The 26,261-nt window shown below is 31.8% G+C and overlaps 1 protein-coding gene across 1 annotated transcript in view; it reads left to right on the forward strand.

Annotated features, from left to right (window-relative positions):
* LOC138332393 (lysosomal dipeptide transporter MFSD1-like) overlaps nt 1–26,261 on the forward strand; it is a 47,311-nt gene that overhangs the window by 15,284 nt on the left and 5,766 nt on the right. Inside the window, exons 2-6 of the mRNA XM_069280483.1 lie at nt 1,704–1,853; nt 3,030–3,182; nt 22,415–22,515; nt 23,743–23,843; nt 23,998–24,103. Of these exons, the coding sequence (XP_069136584.1) occupies nt 1,793–1,853; nt 3,030–3,182; nt 22,415–22,515; nt 23,743–23,843; nt 23,998–24,103 (522 nt within the window). The 5' untranslated portion in view covers nt 1,704–1,792. The remainder of the gene's footprint in view (nt 1–1,703; nt 1,854–3,029; nt 3,183–22,414; nt 22,516–23,742; nt 23,844–23,997; nt 24,104–26,261) is intronic.

The raw sequence follows: 26,261 nt of genomic DNA on the forward strand, positions 1-26,261 counted from the left end.
CGACGCGCTCACCAACCCCAATATAATGCGCCTGGATCATGTGCATATACACTAAGCAATTGTCCACTGTGCATCACCTTCTTATACTTAAACGAAGCCCTTACCTGTAAAGCTGTACGAGGTTTGTTTTAGCAACAAAACATGTCAACTCATATAAGATCTCATTTAAATGTTTCTCAAAATAAATCTCCACATGTATTATCGTACTCGATGCACTTGAATGGTTATGTGTAGTTTGTTTTTCAAACTGACCATAAGCGACATGGCGATCACTAGTTCGCACATGCTCTAAACTTCTCTGTATTACCTAAAGCTATTGTGATGTAATTAAACTTGTCCAGAGTCCCTTTAATTGCAGAATAAACAAAAACTGCTCTTTCAGAAATATCCCTGACACGTATACCAGTACGGCTTACAAAGTACCCTAAATAATTATGTATAATTATAACAGCGTGGGTCACTGCTATGTTCGGTTAACAATATCTTATTGAAGAGCTTACTAGTAAAACTTTACTTAAGAACAGGCGTACTTTATTATACCTAAATAAAGCGACAGAATACACAAATTCTTACTTAAACCTATGTAAAAAAAAACTAATAAAGTATTCATTTTATCTCAATTTACTTGAAGTAAAACTTACAGTTCGTGCAGTGATCATTTTCAGTTTGGCATTGTTATCTGCAATATCCGGGTATGTGTATCCGAGACAAGATATGTTTAGTATGACGCACGTGTGTCAAGTCTCGTGCTTTATATAAGGTAACCAAGCAGAGCAAAAGAAAAATGGCTACCTGGCACTGTCATATCTGGGAAGTGTCTCAAAAACATTTTTTCCACATTATTATTTTTTGTGTAATCTCAAATGCATTCCCGTTAACTTGCATTGTCAACATTAAGATGATCCCTAGACTAATCCCAGTTTTACTGTATTTCCAATTATTGTTTTCCTATCGAAAATTCTTATCATTACGTCATTTAATGTCTTCTTTATAATAACCAAAGAGCTTGCCAATGGAATTGTATTGCTGCACTAGATATCAACATTCCTCATTCTATCGACACTTACCTCCATGGATATAATGGTCAATATTTTAATTCGAATGATACATTACTGAACATTGCACATGAATACATTAGAGTTTTATATAACATTGACACTCGGATCACTTAACATTCATTTTAATTAAGATATTGTTAACATTTATTCATATTTTAAGAAATCAAGAATACTTGCGTGACAATATTTTATGATTTGTTTTTAATTTGTGAGACTCTCCTAAATTGTTTTGTCATTTTCATAAATACTTTACTACTTATTTGTACTAGTTGTGGATTTTGTGTATAATTGTTTTATTTTCCAAAATATGGTTTCATCAATACAGTTGATAAATATATAGCTCTGTACAACCATTCATATACTTTTGCAACAACATTTTTAATTCCATGATTTAATTGTATGTTTTAATTTATTTCACTATCCTTTACTCACTGTGAAGTTCTCTCACTCATTTGTAAAAAAAATAAAGCAGAAAAAAACCATAAGAGACATAGGCATATAAAATAACTTGAAAAATAGAGTATTCATGTAATTACCGGGAGAGGCCTAATGGCAATCCTACAATAAATTGAAATGATATTATATAAACACGTATATCCCTAACCTGTGTGATAGAATTATTTCCATTTCTTGTATATGTTTTAGGTTCTGCAATACTTTTTACCACATTGGTACTTATCGGTTCCATTCTGTTCACTATTGGAGCGACTTCCCACCCCCCTGTGACAACACCTATGTACATACTGATGGTAGTTGGCTATGCTTCACTGGCTTTCGGAGATACTTCCCTACGCAGTATGTATTAAACACATCCTTTACGGCTTAAAGCTAAATTTTCACATGATGTTAAAGATACTCTACTGCCGACAAATGGTATTTTTCTCTTTCAAAAGCAGGAGCAAACGAATTCGTATTTTTTCTTCAGAGTTTCTGTAAACGTGGAAATTTACGCGAGTGGATAATTCACGTTAATTACGCTTGATCGCGAAAATCTCCCCGCAGGTAATATTTTATGTATATATGAACTTTGTTGTTAAGAGTCTAAACGTGTCTCTATCACGAAAATAACATCACCGCGAAACGCTTATGCATTCAAACCGCGAAATTAACTCTCCAAATATTCATATTTGCAGTACTTTTTTTACACAATTGAAAAGTTGGATCTTTTATTTTGACGTCAACATAAAAATATCAAAATAAGTAATTGCGTCGTCCCGAAAAAAAGACTATGGCACTATAAATCCTTTATTGAATGAAGTACTGATTGCACTTGCACTAAAATTTAAGTAAATTATTTTATATTACATTATATAGACACACACATGTACATGATGTATTTAGGTTAAGTGCGTACTATCTATAGAGGATATGATATATACATCCTCGGTTACCCACGTTATCAGTCTACACTAGTTGTTTGTTTTTTTCGATTAGTCGTTAAACAAAAAAAAATAACAAACAAACAAAAGCTTATCATCGTCTTCAGAGCCTCAGAAAACAATCAGAACATAATGTTGATATTATTATTAATTACTAATTATCTTATCCAAATTTTGTTTGTTTGAAATTATTCCATACAAACAATAAACCATAAGGAAGCAGCATGAATTAATAAGCACATATACATACAACCCAGCAAGAGAATGTTATCACAAATTAAAACATATATCACAAAGTACCATTCCATCGTAGACAATAAAATCAATATCAAAGTACTAAACCTATACATAAAATAGATCCCTAACATTAAGTGTCAGTCTAGGATTCTAGAGATCATGGGACATATCACAGACATTTATACATGTAGATTATATCTTTGTCTGTGTTGATTTTTATCATGTCTCACTTATCAAAATATTAAATTGTAGAAGCATGCTACCTGTAGCTAAATAACTCTCGATATAAAATATAACATACAGTAATATGTTAAAATAGATACTTGTATTGAATCATGCAATTCTTTATCCATAGTCACGCAGACGCGAATCGTCTCCCATTGTTTCACGGAGGCGACATTGTTTGCTTTAGTCCTTTGCTTGTTTGGGTATGCTGGTCAGGGAGTATCTTTGTTTCTGACACCATTCATCGCAACAACGGCAGGGTTTCAACTAGCAGTATGGACAGGTATAGTTTTTAATAACATAACATATACTCTAACTAGTAGTACGGATAGGTATAGTTTATAATAACATATACTCAAACTAGCAGTACGGACAGGTATAGTTATAATAACATATACTCCAACTAGTGAACGGATAGGTATAGTTTTATAATAACATATACTCAAACTAGCAGTACGGATAGGTATAGTTTATAACATATACTCCAACTAGCAGTACGGACAGGTATAGTTTATAATAAGATATACTCCAACTAGTAGTACGGATAGGTATAGTTTATAATAACATATACTCCAACTAGCAGTAAGGATAGGTATAGTTTATAATAACATATACTCCAACTAGCAGTACGAATAGGTATAGATTATACTATAATAATATATCATATACTCCAACTAGCAGTTAGGATAGATATCATATATAATAACATATATACTCCAACTAGCAGTACGGGTAGGTATAGATTATAATATAATAACATATCATATACTCCAACTAGCAGTACGGATAGGTATAGTTTATAATAACATATACTCCAACTAGTAGTACGGATAGGTATAGTTTATAATAACATATACTCCAACTAGTAGTACGGATAGGTATAGTTTATAATAACATATACTCCAACTAGTAGTACGGACAGGTATAGTTTATATAATAACATATACTCCAACTAGTAGTACGGACAGGTAGAGTTTTATAATAACATATACTCCAACTAGTAGTACGGATAGGTATAGTTTTATAATAACATATACTCCAACTAGTAGTACGGATAGGTATAGTTTTATAATAACATATACTCCAACTAGTAGTACGGATAGTATAAATTTATAATAACATATGCTCCAACTAGTAGTACGGATAGGATATAGTTTATAATAACATATACTCCAACTAGCAGTACGGATAGGTATAGTTTATAATAACATATACTCCAACTAGTAGTACGGATAGGTATAGTTTATAATAACATATACTCCAACTAGTAGTACGGACAGGTATAGTTTATAATAACATATACTCCAACTAGTAGTACGGACAGGTATAGTTTATAATAACATATACTCCAACTAGCAGTACGGATAGGTAGGTTATAGTATAATAACATATACTCCAACTAGTAGTACGGATAGTAATAATTTTATATAATAACATAAACATATACTCCAACTAGTAGTACGGATAGGTAGAGTTTATAATAACATATACTCCAACTAGTAGTACGGATAGGTATAGTTTATAATAACATATACTCCAACTAGTAGTACGGATAGGTATAGTTTATAATAACATATACTCCAACTAGTAGTACGGATAGGTATAGTTTATAATATAATAACATATACTCCAACTAGTAGTACGGATAGGTATAGTTTATAATATAATAACATATACTCCAACTAGTAGTACGGATAGGTATAGTTTATAATAACATATACTCCAACTAGTAGTACGGATAGGTATAGTTTATAATAACATATACTCCAACTAGTAGTACGGATAGGTATAGTTTATAATAATAACATATACTCCAACTAGTAGTACGGATAGGTATAGTTTATAATAACATATACTCCAACTAGTAGTACGGATAGGTATAGTTATAATAACATATACTCCAACTAGTAGTACGGATAGATATAGTTTATAATAACATATACTCCAACTAGTAGTACGGATAGGTATAGTTTATAATAAATATACTCCAACTAGTAGTAGGTATAATAACATATACTCCAACTAGTAGTACGGATAGGTATAGTTTATAATAACATATACTCCAACTAGTAGTACGGACAGGTATAGTTTATAATAACATATACTCCAACTAGTAGTACGGATAGGTAGAGTTTATAATAACATATACTCCAACTAGTAGTACGGATAGGTATAGTTTTATATAATAAATATACTCCAACTAGTAGTACGGATAGGTATAGTTTATAATAACATATACTCCAACTAGTAGTACGGATAGGTATAGTTTATAATAACATATACTCCAACTAGTAGTACGGATAGGTATAGTTATATAATAATAACATATACTCCAACTAGTAGTACGGATAGGTATAGTTTTATAATAACATATACTCCAACTAGTAGTACGGATAGGTATAGTTTATAATAACATATACTCCAACTAGTAGTACGGATAGGTATAGTTTATATTATATAATAACATATACTCCAACTAGTAGTACGGATAGGTATAGTTTATAATAATAACATATACTCCAACTAGTAGTACGGATAGGTATAGTTTATAATAACATATACTCCAACTAGTAGTACGGATAGGTATAGTTTATAATATAATAACATATACTCCAACTAGTAGTACGGATAGGTATAGTTTATAATAACATATACTCCAACTAGTAGTACGGATAGGTATAGTTTATAATAACGTATACTCCAACTAGTAGTACGGATAGGTATAGTTTATAATAATGTATACTCCAACTAGTAGTACGGATAGGTATAGTTTATAATAACGTATACTCCAACTAGTAGTACGGATAGGTAGAGTTTATAATAACATATACTCCAACTAGTAGTACGGATAGGTATAGTTTTATAATATCATATACTCCAACTAGTAGTACGGATAGGTATAGTTTATAATATCATATACTCCAACTAGTAGTACGGATAGGTATAGTTTATAATAACATATACTCCAACTAGTAGTACGGATAGGTATAGTTTATAATAACATATACTCCAACTAGTAGTACGGATAGGTATAGTTTATAATAACATATACTCCAACTAGTAGTACGGATAGGTATAGTTTATAATAACATATACTCCAACTAGTAGTACGGATAGGTATAGTTTATAATATAATAACATATACTCCAACTAGTAGTACGGACAGGTAGAGTTTATAATAACATATACTCCAACTAGTAGTACGGATAGGTATAAGTTTATAATAACATATACTCCAACTAGTAGTACGGATAGGTATAAATATAATAACATATACTCCAACTAGTAGTACGGATAGGTATAGTTTATAATATCATATACTCCAACTAGTAGTACGGATAGGTATAGTTTATAATATAATACCATACTCCAACTAGTAGTACGGATAGGTATAATAATATAATAACATATACTCCAACTAGTAGTACGGATAGGTATAGTTTATAATATAATAACGTAACATATACTCCAACTAGTAGTACGGATAGGTATAGATTATAATATAATAACGTAACATATACTCCAACTAGTAGTACGGATAGGTAGAGTTTATAATAACATATGTTCCAACTAGTAGTACGGATAGGTATAGTTTATAATATCATATACTCCAACTAGTAGTACGGATAGATATAGTTATAATAATAACATATACTCCAACTAGCAGTACGGATAGGTATAGTTTTTATAATAACATATACTCCAACTAGTAGTACGGATAGATATAGTTTATAATAACATATACTCCAACTAGTAGTACGGATAGGTATAGTTTATAATAACATATACTCCAACTAGTAGTACGGATAGGTATAGTTTATAATAACATATACTCCAACTAGTAGTACGGATAGGTATAGTTTATAATATAATAACGTATATTCCAACTAGTAGTACGGATAGGTATAATTATAATAACATATACTCCAACTAGTAGTACGGATAGGTATAGTTTATAATAACATATACTCCAACTAGTAGTACGGATAGGTAGAGTTTATAATAACATATGTTCCAACTAGTAGTACGGATAGGTAGAGTTTATAATAACATATACTCCAACTAGTAGTACGGACAGGTAGAGTTTATAATAACATATACTCCAACTAGTAGTACGGATAGGTAGAGTTTATAATAACATATACTCCAACTAGTAGTACGGATGTGTATAGTTTATAATATAATAACGTATATTCCAACTAGTAGTACGGATAGGTATAATTATAATAACATATACTCCAACTAGCAGTACGGATAGGTATAGTTTATAATAACATATACTCCAACTAGTAGTACGGATGTGTATAGTTTATAATATAATAACCATATACTCCAACTAGTAGTACGGATAGGTATAGTTTATAATATAATAATAACATATACTCCAACTAGTAGTACGGATGTGTATAGTTTATATATAATAAACGTATACTCCAACTAGTAGTACGGATGTGTATAGTTTATAATATAATAACGTATATTCCAACTAGTAGTACGGACAGGTAGAGTTTATTATAATAACATATACTCCAACTAGTAGTACGGATAGGTATAGTTTATAATAACATATACTCCAACTAGTAGTACGGATAGGTATAGTTTATAATAACATATACTCCAACTAGTAGTACGGATAGGTATAATTATAATAACATATACTCCAACTAGCAGTACGGATAGGTATAGTTTATAATAACATATACTCCAACTAGTAGTACGGATGTGTATAGTTTATAATATAATAACATATACTCCAACTAGTAGTACGGATGTGTATAGTTTATAATATTATAACGTATATTCCAACTAGTAGTACGGATAGGTATAATGATAATAACATATACTCCAACTAGTAGTATGGTTGTGTATAGTTTATAATAACATATACTCCAACTAGTAGTACGGATGTGTATAGTTTATAATATCATAACGTATATTCCAACTAGCAGTGCGGGTTGGTATAGTTTATATTATTATACCTCATCCATGTATTAGTGCTTCTGATTAGTCAATACAGTATTACGTGATTAAAAGCAATCGTCATGTCATCTGTATTTGCGCTACATTGACTGAAATTCCGTTATGTCACCCCCGAATCGTTATGTCGCCCTCGTTATGTCACCCTCGCGTGAGCTTCATCCGGGTACGTCTCTAGATGTAACGTACTACTGTTGATGTTTCTAGAGAGGTTCCGGGTAAAAGAGATATGGCGGCTCCAGGACGAAGTGTTTGCTCTGGTTTACAATATGCGTATCATTTATATCAGATTAACACATGATTTAAGGTAGGCTAAACCAGCATTAATTGAATGTTATTGTGTATTTCTTAATCATCACTTCATCTCTGTTTCTTTTGTATAATTTGTACATGTACGAAGACGGTCTGACAGTTGTTTAGACTACGGGGCATGACACATGTACCTATGGTAACGGTATATTTTCCGTTACGTTAGGCCTAAAGCTTACATTACTGCTCGATATTTGCAACATTTTAATGATAAAGAGATTATTGAAATCTACAATGTAAGTACCAACCCTGTCCCCTTCCTAGCCACAACTTGAACATATCGGAAATGTATGTACATGTACGGTAGCCTTATAGGCCTAGCATACCTAATGTGTTACTCTGAATACTCCCGCAAGCTCAACATTTTACAAGTACGGGAAATCATAGTAGAACTCCAAAACGTTAGTTACAACATACACTGTGTGGTTTGAGTGTTTTGTTACATTTCTTACGTTTTATTTTATAATAAATGTATAATAATGTATCCTGCTACCTAGCATTTTTTTTCTTTTGGTGCAAACAGCGATGTTATCCTGGTATGGGCAATTAAAACAGAATATTTCAATATTTTCAAGAAGTCCAATTTGGATAGAAACAGTAATATTCGTATAATAAAACAATTGATGTCCCCGTGATGGAGCGACATGACGATTCGCTCCATCACGGGGGCATCAATTGTATAATAACATATACTCCAACTAGTAGTACGGATAGGTATAGATTATAATAACATATACTCCAACTAGTAGTACGGATAGGTATAGTTTATAATAACATATACTCCAACTAGTAGTACGGATAGGTATAGTTTATAATAACATATACTCCAACTAGTAGTACGGATAGGTATAGTTTATAATAACATATACTCCAACTAGTAGTACGGACAGGTATAGTTTATAATAACATATACTCCAACTAGTAGTACGGATAGGTATAGTTTATAATAACATATACTCCAACTAGTAGTACGGATAGGTATAGTTTATAATAACATATACTCCAACTAGTAGTACGGATAGGTATAGTTTATAATAACATATGCTCCAACTAGTAGTACGGATAGGTATAGTTTATAATATAATAACATATACTCCAACTAGTAGTACGGATAGGTATAGTTTATAATAACATATACTCCAACTAGCAGTACGGATAGGTAGAGTTTATAATAACATATACTCCAACTAGTAGTACGGATAGGTATAGTTTATAATAACATATACTCCAACTAGTAGTACGGATAGGTATAGTTTATAATAACATATACTCCAACTAGTAGTACGGACAGGTAGAGTTTATAATAACATATGCTCCAACTAGTAGTACGGATAGGTATAGTTTATAATAACATATACTCCAACTAGTAGTACGGACAGGTAGAGTTTATAATAACATATACTCCAACTAGTAGTACGGATAGGTATAGTTTATAATAACATATACTCCAACTAGTAGTACGGACAGGTAGCGTTTATAATAACATATGCTCCAACTAGTAGTACGGATAGGTATAGTTTATAATATAATAACATATACTCCAACTAGCAGTACTTATAGGTATAGTTTATTATAACATGTACCCCAACTAGCAGTACGGATAGATATAATGTTATAATAAAATGTTATAATTAGTTGATATGCATATGCTTAATAATGCTTGTGTGGGAGTGATATTGAGGGATCCAAATTCAAATTAAATTCAAATCAATATCAACTGATTTAAATCAATGAACTGTATATATTTAACTGATATGAATCCATTATAAAGGAACTGTTACACCTACCATATTGCCCACGAACCAATTTAACTAAACCCAGGTACATTTTGTGGTACTATGACAGAGAACCTGTAAGATACCTTTATAAAATTCAAAAGGCCCCAGGGGCCTGTGCTAGGGGTGATTTATTGTTGCCATCCCGAGGTGTACACCAGGGTTCACTTTTAGGTCCAAAACTATATCAAATTAGTGTTCAATTTCGAAAATCAATATCATGTTCTCAAAAGTATACATTACTGCAAATTTTGAGTAAACATGTATAACTTAAAAATTTGAAATAATTTCACAGGTTCTTGAAACCAAAAAATGACCAAATTTGGAGGTCTATTTTTAGCAATATCAATTTTTCACCAAAATTTCAGTTCTTGTACACGAAAAATATTAAGTAACTTTTAAGCACATAATGTTAGAAAACTAATTCAAAATTTCAAAAAAATCCATGACCGGTAACGTTGTCAACTGAATGGTAAATCACCGTGGGATAGTTTTTTCAAGAAAAATCATATATCTTTCTATTGCTCATATAATGATAAATCAAAGGGTGCAAAGCATGAAAATTTTGGGCCCTGAAATGTTATTATTTAGTAAATTTAAGTTAAAAATATGTTATCTAAAACCCCAAGATAGGGTTTTTCTATAGAAGATATTAAGCCTAACAGAGTTTTAACGGAAGTAGTTCACACACTTGTACACCAAAAAAGCAATGATAATGGTAATTAACTATTGTCAAAATAATAGAAAAAGTCAGCAAAGGAAAAACTGTATATTTTTGAAAGCTTCTACGAATATTCTCCCCATAACAAAATCATAATTTAGTATATTATTGACATTAGAAACAATTATGCTTGGAATCCCGAACCACAATAAAAGTATAGGAAAAAATTAGCTAAAGAAGAGAAGTTGTTACTTCTGCATTGAAGTTACCAATGTATGTCAACAGTAAGATGTCATATGACATTTTATTAAGCATTGAACGTCCTTCAGTTGGCATTCATTGCCAATATGAAAGACAGCTGTGAAGTAAATCTTTTCTTTGTGTCTCTTTGTGTTGATGAGGTGTAGATGTTGTACAGTAAAGTTGAGTATAAGTCAAATGCTGAGTTGTGGTTTCGGTACTTTATTCCGCATGGCAAAGTATGGCCCAGTATTCATGGTCGAATACTGGGGAAAGTTGACACTCTATGCATGGTTTGCTTGCCTTTAAATAGCCCTACATGTTTGTGTTGAGTAATATCTATAAATCAATGTTAATCACAGAGTCATTCTAAGTTACATCATTAGCAGACATGATAAATCATAGTCATGTGTAACTGTTTGGTTAAATAGCTTTCATCAATGTCTCGACAACATGTTACGCGACACGACGACAGGTCCCTAAGGCTAGGCCACATTTACAGACATGGACTGTGACTACATACATGTACTGTTAAAACATATATGTATTTCAATGGTACAACTAATATATTTAAATTTAACTTTTCCATTATTATATCACATTCGTCATATTGTTATAAATTAGATCAAATTAGCAATAATTTGATATAATAGATCATTACATTTCTAAAAAATTAACTTTTACATATTTTATCCATAAATGGAAATAATTGATACTGATAAAAATGTTGAAGGGAAATTCATATGAGCAACAAAAAAATTATAGTATGTAAAAACGTAGACTTCCACATAGAATATGAAAACACAGTACTCAACATATAAAAACAACTTTAAAAATGTCCAACGCAGATATATCAATGTTTATCATATGCCGTCACGTGATGAAAGTTAATGAGTGTTGAAAACGATGTACAACCATCTTGAAATCAACGATGAAATCTCGCACAACAAGGCTGAGAAATATATATATAATGAATGTCAGAGTTCCATTTAAAAATGTTAAATATAAGTTGAGTGTTGATTGTGGATCCTCTTCGGAGATGAAAATATAACACGTTTCCCCTGGCATTAGACTGCATCAGGTATTTCCAAATCCGTTGAGTCTGTAAGTGATGAATGTTGATGTGTTGATGTTCATGTCTTCGAGTACAGAGATATAATATAAAATGTGCGTGAAATAACACGTCACAATCTCTGTACTCTGACATAGCCTGGCATAGTCCTAGTTTCGATAAAAACCTGGTGAGGAATCACTTCAGGGGGACTATCCAGAAGATGTTAAATACGTTTGATGTGTTGGTATTAATGTAGAAAAAAAGTTTCCTCGTTGAAGATATATCTTAGTGTATTGTTGAAAAAAAATACACTTTCTTCGATGAAGATATGTAGAAATGGAACTCTGATGACTAAATGATACGGCATACACAAACAAGTCAATACACAACGAAGACAATTTAAAGTCAAAGTATCACTGGAGGCTGTACTAAAGATGACTCTTCTGTGGCTTGGATTAAGATTTTTCACTTGTTAATCAAAAGTTACAAGTTTGATAGATTTGCCTTTTCACCTTTCTCTTTGCAAATAATTGTACCAATCACAAATATATTACTAATATTACCATGACATCACCAGAAATACAGAAAAACTATTTTGAAGAATAAAAGATAATAAATTAATCACTCAATAACTTTATACGTATCAATAAATAGTTGTATTATGATTGTTTATTTGGCTTAGAGACAATGGGACCTGTCATGTAACATTTTAACTAATAATTAGTTTGTATTTCAACTGGTAGAAAAAAATAACCAAAGGAATATATATTATAATGTGTTAAAAAGCCAATTAATTCAAAACAAACTATCATGAACTTGTAGTGTTCTATTGGCCTATATTAACTGCTGTTGTGAATAGTATAAAAATAAACATGTAAACTGCGCTTTCAAGCGTTAAAATTAATATAACCGTATGTAAAATGTAACAATATAGTTGTCTCTTTATCTACGGGTATTATCTACGGGTAAAACATTTGATACTGATAACAATTTCATATATGCAACACTTATTGGATAATCATTACTTATTAATCAATAATTATTTCTTTATGTTGCAAAAACACAGATATTGAATATGTGCAAACTATATGAAAACATAACAAAAGTATAGCATACATGTATAGTTTATGAGTTACTTTCCTTACATTTTTTTAACTCTGTGTTTTTCTTCTTTCTTTTTTTTAAGTAAGTAACTTTGTGAATTGTATTAGATAAAATGTAAAATGTTTTGTTGTGTATGAGAAAAATATACCTATACCTGCAAAAATTCATAAAAATGTGTAAGTAAATATATATAATCAATGTTACTTTATTGATTCGATTAGCTTAACCTTGCATATGATTGGATTGGAATGCTTTAGGCAAAAAAAACCTATAAAACTTATGTATAAGCTAATATGTACTAATTCCGACCTCGAGGACATGTTCACGATATGTTATTGCCATAGGGTAAATGACAAGTAATTAGTAAAGCGTCTGGCCGACGTACGTACTTGCGGCTTAACTCAGACATGATGCATTGTAGATGACCACTCATCAAAGAAAGTTCCATAAGTTTAAATATTGTATATGTGTAAAATGAATAATGCAGGATAAAAATATCAAAAATATAACCTTGCATTCAATTGCATCAGGTAATACTTTCCTCCAATAATGAAATAAATAATATAATCATAATGTATATTATGTCGTATGAAAAATTGTTATGTATATATAAAGTATAATGTACGTATTACGTTATATGAGGATCAGAGCAACTACAAATTAACGTGTGTGTTTAATCACATCACTACTCTGCCCCTAACATAATAAATGGAAAGTTACTAAGACATATATTTCTCCGTGAGTAATTACGTGAGATAAAACTTCCCATTAGGTAAAAATATGTAAAATGTGTATTTGTGTAATAGAAAAATAGTATATGTATATAAACATTAAGGAACCTCTTAAATTTATGATGAAAACAATTAACATAATTCATGAACATGTCACAGGAGAGAAATAGTAGAATCAATGATAAAAATGATAAAAGAGTGAATATGTTAAATGTGGCAACTTATCATAGTAAAAAAAAACTAGCAAGGTTATTAATAAATTTATAGTATCAAACGTTTCCATAACACTATGATGAGTTGTTTATTTTGATGTATATGTGTGCGTTAGATGTATTTATGTGGTCAACTCCCTGTGGTGCATGTCTGTGTTTTTGTGTACGTTTTATGTGTGTATTTCAAAGTAAATTTACATACTGCTTTTAGTTAATAAAATTTACTTTATATATAAAGTTAACAATAATTCTCACTAAGAATAAGTATGGTTCTCAGTGGTGAAATAGCCATGGTAAAACGGTAATATGATTTTGTGCAAGGAAAAATTTGTGGTACAAATAATTGCTTTTAAAAGAGTTTAGACAAATCCACGTACCTGTGAACCAATGATCGTTAGTGGCAGTAGTTTCGCGAAGTGTCCAAACCCAGGTTGTTTTTCTCTGCACAGCGCCAAATGAAGTAAATCTTTTCTTTGTGTCTCTTTGTGTTGATGAGGTGTAGATGTTGTACAGTAAAGTTGAGTATAAGTCAAATGCTGAGTTGTGGTTTCAGTACTTTATTTCCGCATGGCAAAGTATGGCCCAGTATTCATGGTCTGGATCGTGACATACCAGACATGAAATTCGAACTTGGGTCGAGTTGGACAGCTTTTGGAGACCAACCAGTGTAATAGAATTTAACCAAAGCCTTGACTATGATTAGGGGCTTTAATATTCCTGAGTGGAAATGGCTTTCACGCGGAGTAGCGGTGTGGAAGACACACATAATAGTTAATGATACTCATTCCCAGACTTATTAGTTTTGGGGAGAGGACCTAACTGTTATAATGACTCTACTAAATGGTTCCCTCAAATGCTGAATGGGGTTGCAAAGGTGCTGCAACAGGGATTTCGGATTAGGGATTTCCCTGACCACCCAACTGAAAGACGTGAGACAAACTTAGAATCAATGCTTACTCGGGAGGGTGGACACATCAGGGGGGCGCCATTGCGCATCAAACTCTCCTGACTGACGGAAGTAACAAAACCGGGAATTTCTCAGCCTCTCACTCTCTCATAAATACTGGGGAAAGTTGACACTCTATGCATGGTTTGCTTGCCTTTAAATAGCCCTACATGTTTGTGTTGAGTAATATCTATAAATCAATGTTAATCACAGAGTCATTCTAAGTTACATCATTAGCAGACATGATAAATCATAGTCATGTGTAACTGTTTGGTTAAATAGATTTCATCAATGTCTCGACAACATGTTACGCGACACGACGACAGGTCCCTAAGGCTAGGCCACATTTACAGACATGGACTGTGACTACATACATGTACTGTTAAAACATATATGTATTTCAATGGTACAACTAATATATTTAAATTTAACTTTTCCATTATTATATCACAGCTGGACAGAGGCAAATTCCATAAACGCGCTAGCACTTCATGTTGAATTTACCTCTGTCCAGTTGGCATTTCATTTTTATAAATGCCAACTGAAAGACGTTCAATGCTTATATTTACATTTGGTTACAATTTATGATGAAATCCCTGGTTACAATTTATGATGAAATCCCAATGGCTTTTGCATTTATATTGAATTAATCATTCGTTATCGTCATGGATGAAACACTCATTTGAACTGCTAGCACGCAATTGTGACGTCACAATGATAATGACATCATAATAAGCACTTAAAGTTCATAGACAATATGAATGCAAACTGCGCTTGGTAAGGTTACATAGTGGGACTGCAGTGAAAATGTAAATATAGAAGCATAAATTACTTCTTGTGACATGATAACCCTATCAGATCATAATGACAAAAAAACTTTCTCAAAGATGTTCTATTAAGATGTATTTTCTTTCTGGAACCAAATGTGTGCTAAATGTATTTCTGAATTTAAAATGTTGACGCATGTTTTCGATGATTTTAAATCACAATATGCACTTGCTCTATTTGCGAGCAGATGGCTGAAGTGCTTTACCACCTTTCAGATGGGAACAATAGCTCAGGTAACACAGTATGAATGTCACATTGGCACACATACCTGATGCCCTTTTACCAACAGGACATATGCAATAAGTAGGTCGCCAATGGGTCATCAATTGCATCATGGTTAAACTGGATCCAGACATAATACTTAGTTTGAGACTTATGGCGAGAGTGAATTTGACCTCAGATGATGCATGTTGGTACACCCATATCTCATAATCATCATTGTTTGTCTGGGGATCTGTAATATAACCTGGTGCAAGTTTCGGCTGATAGGTTTCACAAGCCAGAGTTACTTGGTAATTCAAATCTAGCTTTGGGAAAGAAATATCTGAAGCTACAAGCTTCTGCCATTCACTTTTTGCTCTTCGAGACCTATCTGGATCTTCTGCAACCACTTTGGCCAATTTATTGTCACCATTTGACGATAATATCTACATCATCAACTTAGTAATGCATGCATGAATCCTTTACAAATGTCAGATTTTTTAAATAATTTTGACCAAAGTTTATTTGTTAACTGTTCTAAAATATTTTCATTGGGTTTTTTTCTGGTGTAAAAGAACCGAATGTAAGCAAATTACTTCCATTAAAACTCTGTTTGGAATAATTTCTTTTATAGAAAAACCTATCTTATGAGGTTTTAAATAACATATTTTTAACTCAAATTCACTAAATAATAACATTTCAGTGCCCAAAATTATTGAGAATTCATTCTATTAAAGAAAACATAACATGTCAATAGAAATATAATACTTTGCACCCTTTGATTTATCGTTACATGAGCAATATAATAATATATGATTTTTCTTGAAAAAACTATCCCACGGTGATTTACCATTCAGTTGACAACTTTTCCGGTCATGGATTTTTTTGAAATTTTGAATAGGTATCTTACATAATGTTTCAAACAGTTACTTAATATCTTTGGTGTACAAAAACCGGAAGTAGGTAAAATACTTCCGTTAAAACTCTGTTCAGCTACAAATCTTCTATAGAAGTACCCTATCTTTTGGGGTTTAAGATTAAATATTTTTTTCTTAAATGCACTATATTATAACATTTCAAATTTGGCCATTTTTTGGTTTCAAGAACCTGCAAAAAAATTATTCAAATTCTTAAGTTACATATGTTTAGTCAAATTTCTGGTAACTTATACTTTTGAGAACATGATATCGGTTTTCGAAATTGAACACTAATTTGATATAGTTTTGGATTTAAACGTGAGCCCTGGTGTACATCTCGGGATGGCAACATTAAATCACCCCTAGCACAGGCCCCTGGGGCCTTTTGAATTTTATAAAGGTATATTACAGGTTCTCTGTCATAGTACCACAAAATGTACCTGGGTTTAGTTAAATTGGTTCGTAGGCAAACTGCAATGGTAGGTGTAACAGGTCCTTTTAACTTATAATTATCTGGCTATACAGTATCCACGTTTTAACTATAATCAAAAACATAGGTATGCATACATAGATATATATATATACTTAACATGCTTTTCATACCTGCTTATTATCGGAGCGTTATCATAGTATTACTTACAAGTATATCTTAAATATATATTTAATTGCAATATTTTCTCTAACATTACATATATTCGTAATTACATGATTTTGAGATGTAAATGTATGTATCCACAGGGAGAGGGCTTATATAGGCATAGCCTGCTGCCCAATCCCTATTAAATCAAATGATTTAATAAAAATATGTTCAAATGAAAATAACCGATAGGTATAGTTTATAATATAATAACATATACTCCAAAGCTAGCAGTACGGATAGATATTGTTATATAATATAATAACATATACTAGTTTATAATAACATATACTCCAACTAGTAGTACGGGTGAGTATAGTTTATAATAACATATACTCCAACTAGCAGTACGGACAGGTATAGTTATAATAACATATACTCCTACTAGTAGTACGGACAGGTATAGTTTATATTAACATATACTCCAACTAGTAGTACGGATGGGTATAGTTTATAATATCATATACTCCAACTAGCAGTACGGATAGGTATTGTTTATAATATGATAACATATACTCCAACTAGCAGTACGGATAGGTATAGTTTATAATAACATATACTCCAACTAGTAGTACGGATAGATATAGTTTATAATAACATATACTCTAACTAGCAGTACGGATAGGTATAGTTTATAATAACATATACTCCAACTAGTAGTACGGATAGATATAGTTTATAATAACATATACTCCAACTAGTAGTACGGATAGGTATAGTTTATAATAACATATACTCCAACTAGTAGTACGGATAGGTATAGTTTATAATAACCTATACTCCAACTAGCAGTACGGACAGGTATAGTTTATAATAACGTATACTCCAACTAGCAGTACGGATAGGTAGAGTTTATAATAACATATACTCCAACTAGTAGTACGGACAGGTATAGTCTATAATAACATATACTCCAACTAGTGAACGGATAGGTAGAGTTTATAATAACATATACTCCAACTAGTAGTACGGAAGGTAAGTTTATAATAACATATACTCCAACTAGAGTACGGACAGGTATAGTTTATAATAACTATACTCAACTACACGTATTATATAACATATACAATAGAGTACGGATAGGTAGAGTTATATAATAACATATACTCCAACTAGTAGCAGTACGGATAGGTATAGTTTATAATAACGTATACTCCAACTAGTAGTACGGACAGGTAGAGTTTTTATAATAACATATACTCCAAATAGTAGTACGGATAGGTATTAATTTATCCAACTAGTAAGTAGGATAGGTAATAGTTTATAATAACATATACTCCAACTAGTAGTACGGACAGGTATAGAGTTTTATAATAACATATACTCCAACTAGTAGTACGGACAGGTATAGTTATAATAACATATACTCCAACTAGTAGTACGGACAGGTAGAGTTTATAATAACATATACTCCAACTAGTAGTACGGATAGGTATAGTTTAATATAATAACATATACTCCAACTAGTAGTACGGATAGGTATAGTTTATAATAACATATACTCCAACTAGCAGTACGGACAGGTATAGTTTATAATAACATATACTCCAACTAGTAGTACGGACAGGTATAGTTTATAATAACATATTACTCCAACTAGTAGTACGGACAGGTATAGTTATAATAACATATACTCCAACTAGCAGTACGGATAGGTATAGTTTATAATAACATATACTCAAACTAGCAGTACGGATAGGTATAGTTTATAATAACATATACTCCAACTAGCAGTACGGATAGGTATAGTTTATAATAACATATACTCCAACTAGTAGTACGGATAGGTATAGTTATATAATAACATATACTCCAACTAGCAGTACGGATAGGTATAGTTTATAATAACATATACTCCAACTAGCAGTACGGATAGGTATTGTTTATAATATGATAACATATACTCCAACTAGCAGTACGGATAGGTATAGTTTATAATAACATATACTCCAACTAGTAGTACGGATAGGTATAGTTTATAATAACATATACTCCAACTAGTAGTACGGATAGGTATAGTTTATAACATAATAACATATACTCCAACTAGTAGTACGGATAGGTATAGTTTATAATAACATATACTCCAACTAGTAGTACGGATAGGTATAGTTTATAATATAATAACATATACTCCAACTAGCAGTACGGATAGGTATAGTTTATAATAACATATACTCCAACTAGTAGTACGGATAGGTATAGTTTATAATAACATATACTCCAACTAGTAGTACGGATAGGTATAGTTTATAATAACATATACTCCAACTAGCAGTACGGATAGGTATAGTTATAATAACATATACTCCAACTAGTGAACGGATAGGTATAGTTATAATAACATATACTCCAACTAGCAGTACGGATAGGTATAGTTATAATAACATATACTCCAACTAGTAGTACGGATAGGTATAGTCTATAATAACATATACTCCAACTAGCAGTACGGATAGGTATAGTTTATAATAACATATACTCCAACTAGCAGTACGGATAGGTATAGTTTATAATAACATATACTCCAACTAGTGAACGGATAGGTATAGTTATAATAACATATACTCCAACTAGTAGTACGGATAGGTATAGTTTATAATAACATATACTCCAACTAGTAGTACGGATAGGTATAGTTTATAATAACATATACTCCAACTAGTAGTACGGATAGGTATAGTTATAATAACATATACTCGGATAGGTATAGTTTATAATAACATATACTCCAACTAGTAGTACGGATAGGTATAGTTTATAATAACATATACTCCAACTAGTAGTACGGATAGGTATAGTTTATAATAACATATACTCCAACTAGTAGTACGGATAGGTATAGTTATAATAACATATACTCCAACTAGCAGTACGGATAGGTATAGTTTATAATAACATATACTCCAACTAGTAGTACGGATAGGTATAGTTTATAATAACATATACTCCAACTAGCAGTACGGATAGGTATAGTTTATAATAACATATACTCCAACTAGTAGTACGGATAGGTATAGTTTATAATAACATATACTCCAAATAGCAGTACGGATAGGTATAGTTTATAATAACATATACTCCAACTAGTAGTACGGTGTGGGTATAGTTTATAATAACATATACTCCAACTAGTAGTACGGACAGATAGAGTTTATAATAACATATACTCCAACTAGTAGTACGGACAGGTAGAGTTTATAATAACATATACTCCAACTAGTAGTACGGATGGGTATAGTTTATAATAACATATACTCCAACTAGCAGTACGGATAGGTATAGTTTATAATAACATATACTCCAACTAGTAGTACGGATAGGTATAGTTTATAATAACATATACTCCAACTAGTAGTACGGATAGGTATAGTTTATAATAACATATACTCCAACTAGTAGTACGGACAGGTAGAGTTTATAATAACATATACTCCAACTATAGTACGGATAGGTAATACATTACTCCAACTAGTAGTACGGATAGGTACGTTTAAAACATATGCTCCAACTAGTAGTACGGATAGGTATAGTTTATAATAACATATACTCCAACTAGTAGTACGGATAGATATAGTTTTATAATAACATATACTCCAACTAGTAGTACGGATAGGTATAGTTTATAATAACATATACTCCAACTAGTAGTACGGATAGGTATAGTTTATAATAACATATACTCCAACTAGTAGTACGGATAGGTATAGTTTATAATAACATATACTCCAACTAGTAGTACGGATAGGTATAGTTTATAATAACATATACTCCAACTAGTAGTACGGATAGGTATAGTTTATAATAACATATACTCCAACTAGTAGTACGGGTAGGTATAGATTATAAATAAATATAATAACATATACTCCAACTAGTAGTACGGATAGGTATAGTTTATAATAACTGTTTTAATATTTGATCGGTTTGCTTAGCTCAGGTTAAGAATTATACGCGTGTACGTGTCAAGTACCGGAAGTTGTGTAACATGTGGTTAGTTCTATAAATGGATTCAAAGAGCTAACACTTGTTCGTATGATTAAGGGTTCAAATCACATCAATAACAACTAGCTGTAGGTTGTGGACATCACATAATAACATGTTTGTCCGTGGTTTTTTTTATTAAAATTCCCTATATTACTAATTTATATATTACCAAATATACCGATATACGGTATTTCATTGAGTATTGTCCTAACAGAAAGTTGTATCGTATGTGAGCTCTGTGGAGTATCGGAAAAGTGAACAATTCCCTGTTACATATTTTATGAACAACTAACAGTTGGATGGTGTCATTTTAACAACTCACATTAAATCTAATTAGTTTTTTGTTAATTTGATATGTTATTTAAAAAACACATGTAACTAGTTCTTGTTAATTTGATATGTAATTTAATAACTCACATTTAATCTAATTAGTTCTTGTTAATTTGATATGTAATTTAATAACTCACATTAAATCTAATTAGTTCTTGTTAATTTGATATGTCATTTTAACAACTCACATTAAAACATTGATATTTTTTAATTTAGTTGTATTTTTTCATAGCTATCATCATTATCCGTATACAGCCAATTTTTCCTTACCTGAAATTGACCAGAATTTCAGGTCATGAAATATTGACCTGAAATTCAAGTCAAGATTTCTTAACCTGAATTTTAAGTAAATAGTTCGTAACCTGAAATTGACTAGAAATTGGTCCATTTCATGTGGATTTTCAGGTCAATTTTTCTTGACCTGACATTCAGGTTAGGAAATATTGGCTGTGTGCACATTACGTGTTTTATCAAGGTTAAGCTAATAGATAATTAAAGCTTATTTGATGCCAGCCTTACAAATCGTCAATAGTAGATGTGCACAATTAATTTGAATATTTGTATCGTTCCTACCAATAACCATGTCCAGTATTGCTTCATTTGCAGGTCCGATATCGTGTCTAATCGGAGTAATATGTGCTGTGGGATTAACCGTGATCTTACAGCGACAATCAACATCTGAGGAGAGCAAACAGGAGCAAACACTGGTAACGATTTGTAACAGTGTGAACAAGTTATAATAATAAGATATCAAACCAGGAAAAGTAAACAGTAACAAACATTGGTAACGATTTGTAACAGCGTGAACAAGTTATAATAATAAGATATCAAACCAGGAAAAGTAAACAGTAACAAACATTGGTAACGATTTGTAACAGCGTGAACAAGTTATAATAATAAGATATCAAACCAGGGAAAAGTAAACAGTAACAAACATTGGTAACGATTTGTAACAACGTGAACAAGTTATAATAATAAGATATCAAACCAGGAAAAGTAAACAGTAACAAACATTGGTAACGATTTGTAACAGTGTAAACAAGTTATAATAATAAGATATCAAACCAGGGAAAGTAAAAAGTAACAAACATTGGTAACGATTTGTAACAGCGTGAACAAGTTATAATAATAAGATATCAAACCAGGGAAAGTAAACAGTAACAAACATTGGTAACGATTTGTAACAGCGTGAACAAGTTATAATAATAAGATATCAAACCAGGAAAAGTAAACAGTAACAAACACTGGTAACGATTTGTAACAGCGTGAACAAGTTATAATAATAAGATATCAAACCAGGGAAAGTAAACAGTAACTAACATTGGTAACGATTTGTAACAGCGTGAACAAGTTATAATAATAAGATATCAAACCAGGGAAAGTAAACAGTAACTAACATTGGTAACGATTTGTAACAGTGTAAACAAGTTATAATAATAAGATATCAAACCAGGGAAAGTAAACAGTAACAAACATTGGTAACGATTTGTAACAGTGTGAACAAGTTATAATAATAAGATATCAAACCAGGGAAAGTAAACAGTAACAAACATTGGTAACGATTTGTAACAGCGTGAACAAGTTATAATAATAAGATATCAAACAAGAAACTAAAGCAAGTGTACAGGAAGAAACATTGGTGAACAAACGTTAGTGACTATCTTTACAGAGTGAAGCGATTTGTAAGATTGTGAACAAGTTATAATAATAAGATTTCGAACAAAGGAAAGTAAACAGATATAATAGTGGTGATAATCTGTAACAATTTGAACAAGTTATAATACTAAGATATCAAACAGATAAGATGAGATAAAATAAAATACAATAATGACTTTTAGTAGTTTAACACTAGAGGGGAGTGCTTCAGATCCCTATTTTGTTGAATCAATGTTTTTGTGCCCTGTCTCTTATGAAAGTCTAACTCTTCCTTATAGACACTGAACATGCTGAAGTCCTTACCCTACGCCTACTGGATGATAATACCGACGATCAGTCTCCTTGGTGGATGTTGGGTCGTCAGACAGGCCAACTTACCGTAAGGAACCTATAAACCACACAATTATTTATAATCGTTCCTAGTAACTATGACAACTGCATTTGGAGATAATAGGATGATATAATGTGTTGACCAAATAGTCAATTACCAAGGTTTATTAATATTATAAAACGTTTTTGTGATATAATTTCAGCGACTATCTCGAACTGCAACACGGCTATACATCAGAAGATGCGAGTCGGCTGACCAGTATTTCTCCGTCTATTTCCTTAGTCTTACCATTTTTCTTCTGCGTTTTTGTAAGTCATTTATTTTGTGAAAACTAACCTTCTTTCCTCTATTTAAACGTCGTCAGCTTTTCAATATTTATCTACCTCTTTTTCTACAGCTTTCTTGTCTGCGTGTATTGATCTTTATATAGGGTAACGCGCCCCATATTGAATATATTCTTAGAGGAATTGCTCCATACAAGCATGGTTAACATAAAAGCGCAATCCAATCCCTACATTTACACTCATACTACTTTTTTATTTATATTTTATGCTATAAAATCGTCATTTGAATTTGACGTACTTATTCAATAAAAGTCGGTCAAAAGTGGGAGGAGCTTACTCAATTGAACAGCGAAAGATGACTCTTCACGTAAGGTAAAATTATTCATCCGCGACGACAATAAAGTTCAATATTTCATTGTAAAATAAACATGACAAACAAAGTAAATTTCAGAGAAAATTTTATTTCATCAGATCAGAACTTTAAATATATTTTAAATTTTGCTAAAAGTTAATAATATAGCGTAATGACATAAAGAATTTGTACTCGACCACATGTGTGAACTCGGTGACCTCCCGTTTGTGTGCAGCGAGGCGAAGCTAACGCACGCTTACACTGTGGAGTTTGCCGAAGTTGTCAAAACACCGATGTTTGAGTAGGCTAGCTCAACGTGTTTGAGATTGTCGTCTGACTTGACGATATTACATCCTTGGGAGCCATGTGATTATATAATCTACGCATAGATCCATCGCCATCTACAGACGGAACATTTTCACTTGTGTTCGATGGGTACAATGTATTTGTGGTGACGCGCAACTGTCAATACGTGGATTATTAGCGGTGCATGTTTTTTAATACACATGATTAAATTCTCAAAATACAAAGACAAGAGGATATGTTTATAACTGACCTCTGTCAGAGGGGCTCACCAGTAGTCAATCTACAATTAATTTTCGTGGGTCCTTTTCAATGGTTTTTGTGAAAACAATGGGTCCCACAGTGTTATAGATACCCATTCCCAGAAATTTCATGGGTCCTTTTAAAATTCTGTGAGTCCAGGACTCAGGATGCGCATGTACATTGTAGATTGATCACTGCTCACGCCCGTCCACCCAAAAGACGCGATCGTAGGATGAACACAGACACAGAGGTAATGTTTACATTTGACAGCACTGCACGTCGCCCCGGTCGGGTATTTTCCCCGTTTCTTTATACAATTGTTAATTCAAAAAATGTTGGTATCATATATAAATATAAAACATATATGTATTGTTTACATTTCCCCAAAATTCTATGAAAAACAACAATATAAACGTAATGCTGTGTCAAAATGTAAACAAAGCCATGTGATTCTTTTAAAAAAAGTAGCATCTTTACGTTGCAAAGAACATTTTCATACGCAAGTTCAAAGTTCAATGTTACCATGCAGTTATGGTAAACAAAATCGGCTAGTACTTGCGTATAGTGAACAAGCCTAGCAAGTGTAAATATATAAATATGAGAGACATAATCCAAATTAATAAAAAAGAGATATATGATAAATACAGACATCTACATTACATTATTGACCGTGTATATAAGTGCATAGTGAAAGAGAATCGCCATCGCACAAGACCATTTGTTAGTTGTACCTGTAGTTGGTTCGTAAGTTTAGCGTCTACATAATTCTTGTTTATATTGCTAGGTTTTGTGATCCCGATCATCCATACGATCAAATAAATACGTTCGTACGTAAATGTACATTAATTTTATACTCGTTGAGGTATGCGTAGTGGTCTAGACCATTATAAGGCGAATTTTACATTTTCGATAAAATTCAATTTCCAGCAGGGTATGCTTCTTTCTGATTTAATTTTCTCACATTACGCACACGATTTCTTTTAGTCTCTTTTATTAACACTTGTTCGTTTCTAGACGAATCATGTCATTTACTGCATCATAGAATAATCACATAATTTGAGGATTACCAACGTCAAATCAACACAGGAGGTGTAGAAGATATTGCCTGGAAATAAAATTCACTATTTATATTCCCTCTGACCCTGTTGACCCTATTCTTATTGATATGTAACTGGATTGCAATGATCACGTGGCATTCGTTATTTTAGGAAAACAATTCTATATATTTTTAAAGCATTACCGATCAATGTCATTCAACTAATTTATTATTGATTAAATAATTAA

Source organism: Argopecten irradians, chromosome 9 (genome assembly GCF_041381155.1).
Source record: "Argopecten irradians isolate NY chromosome 9, Ai_NY, whole genome shotgun sequence".
Taxonomy (NCBI): Eukaryota; Metazoa; Mollusca; class Bivalvia; order Pectinida; family Pectinidae; genus Argopecten; species Argopecten irradians.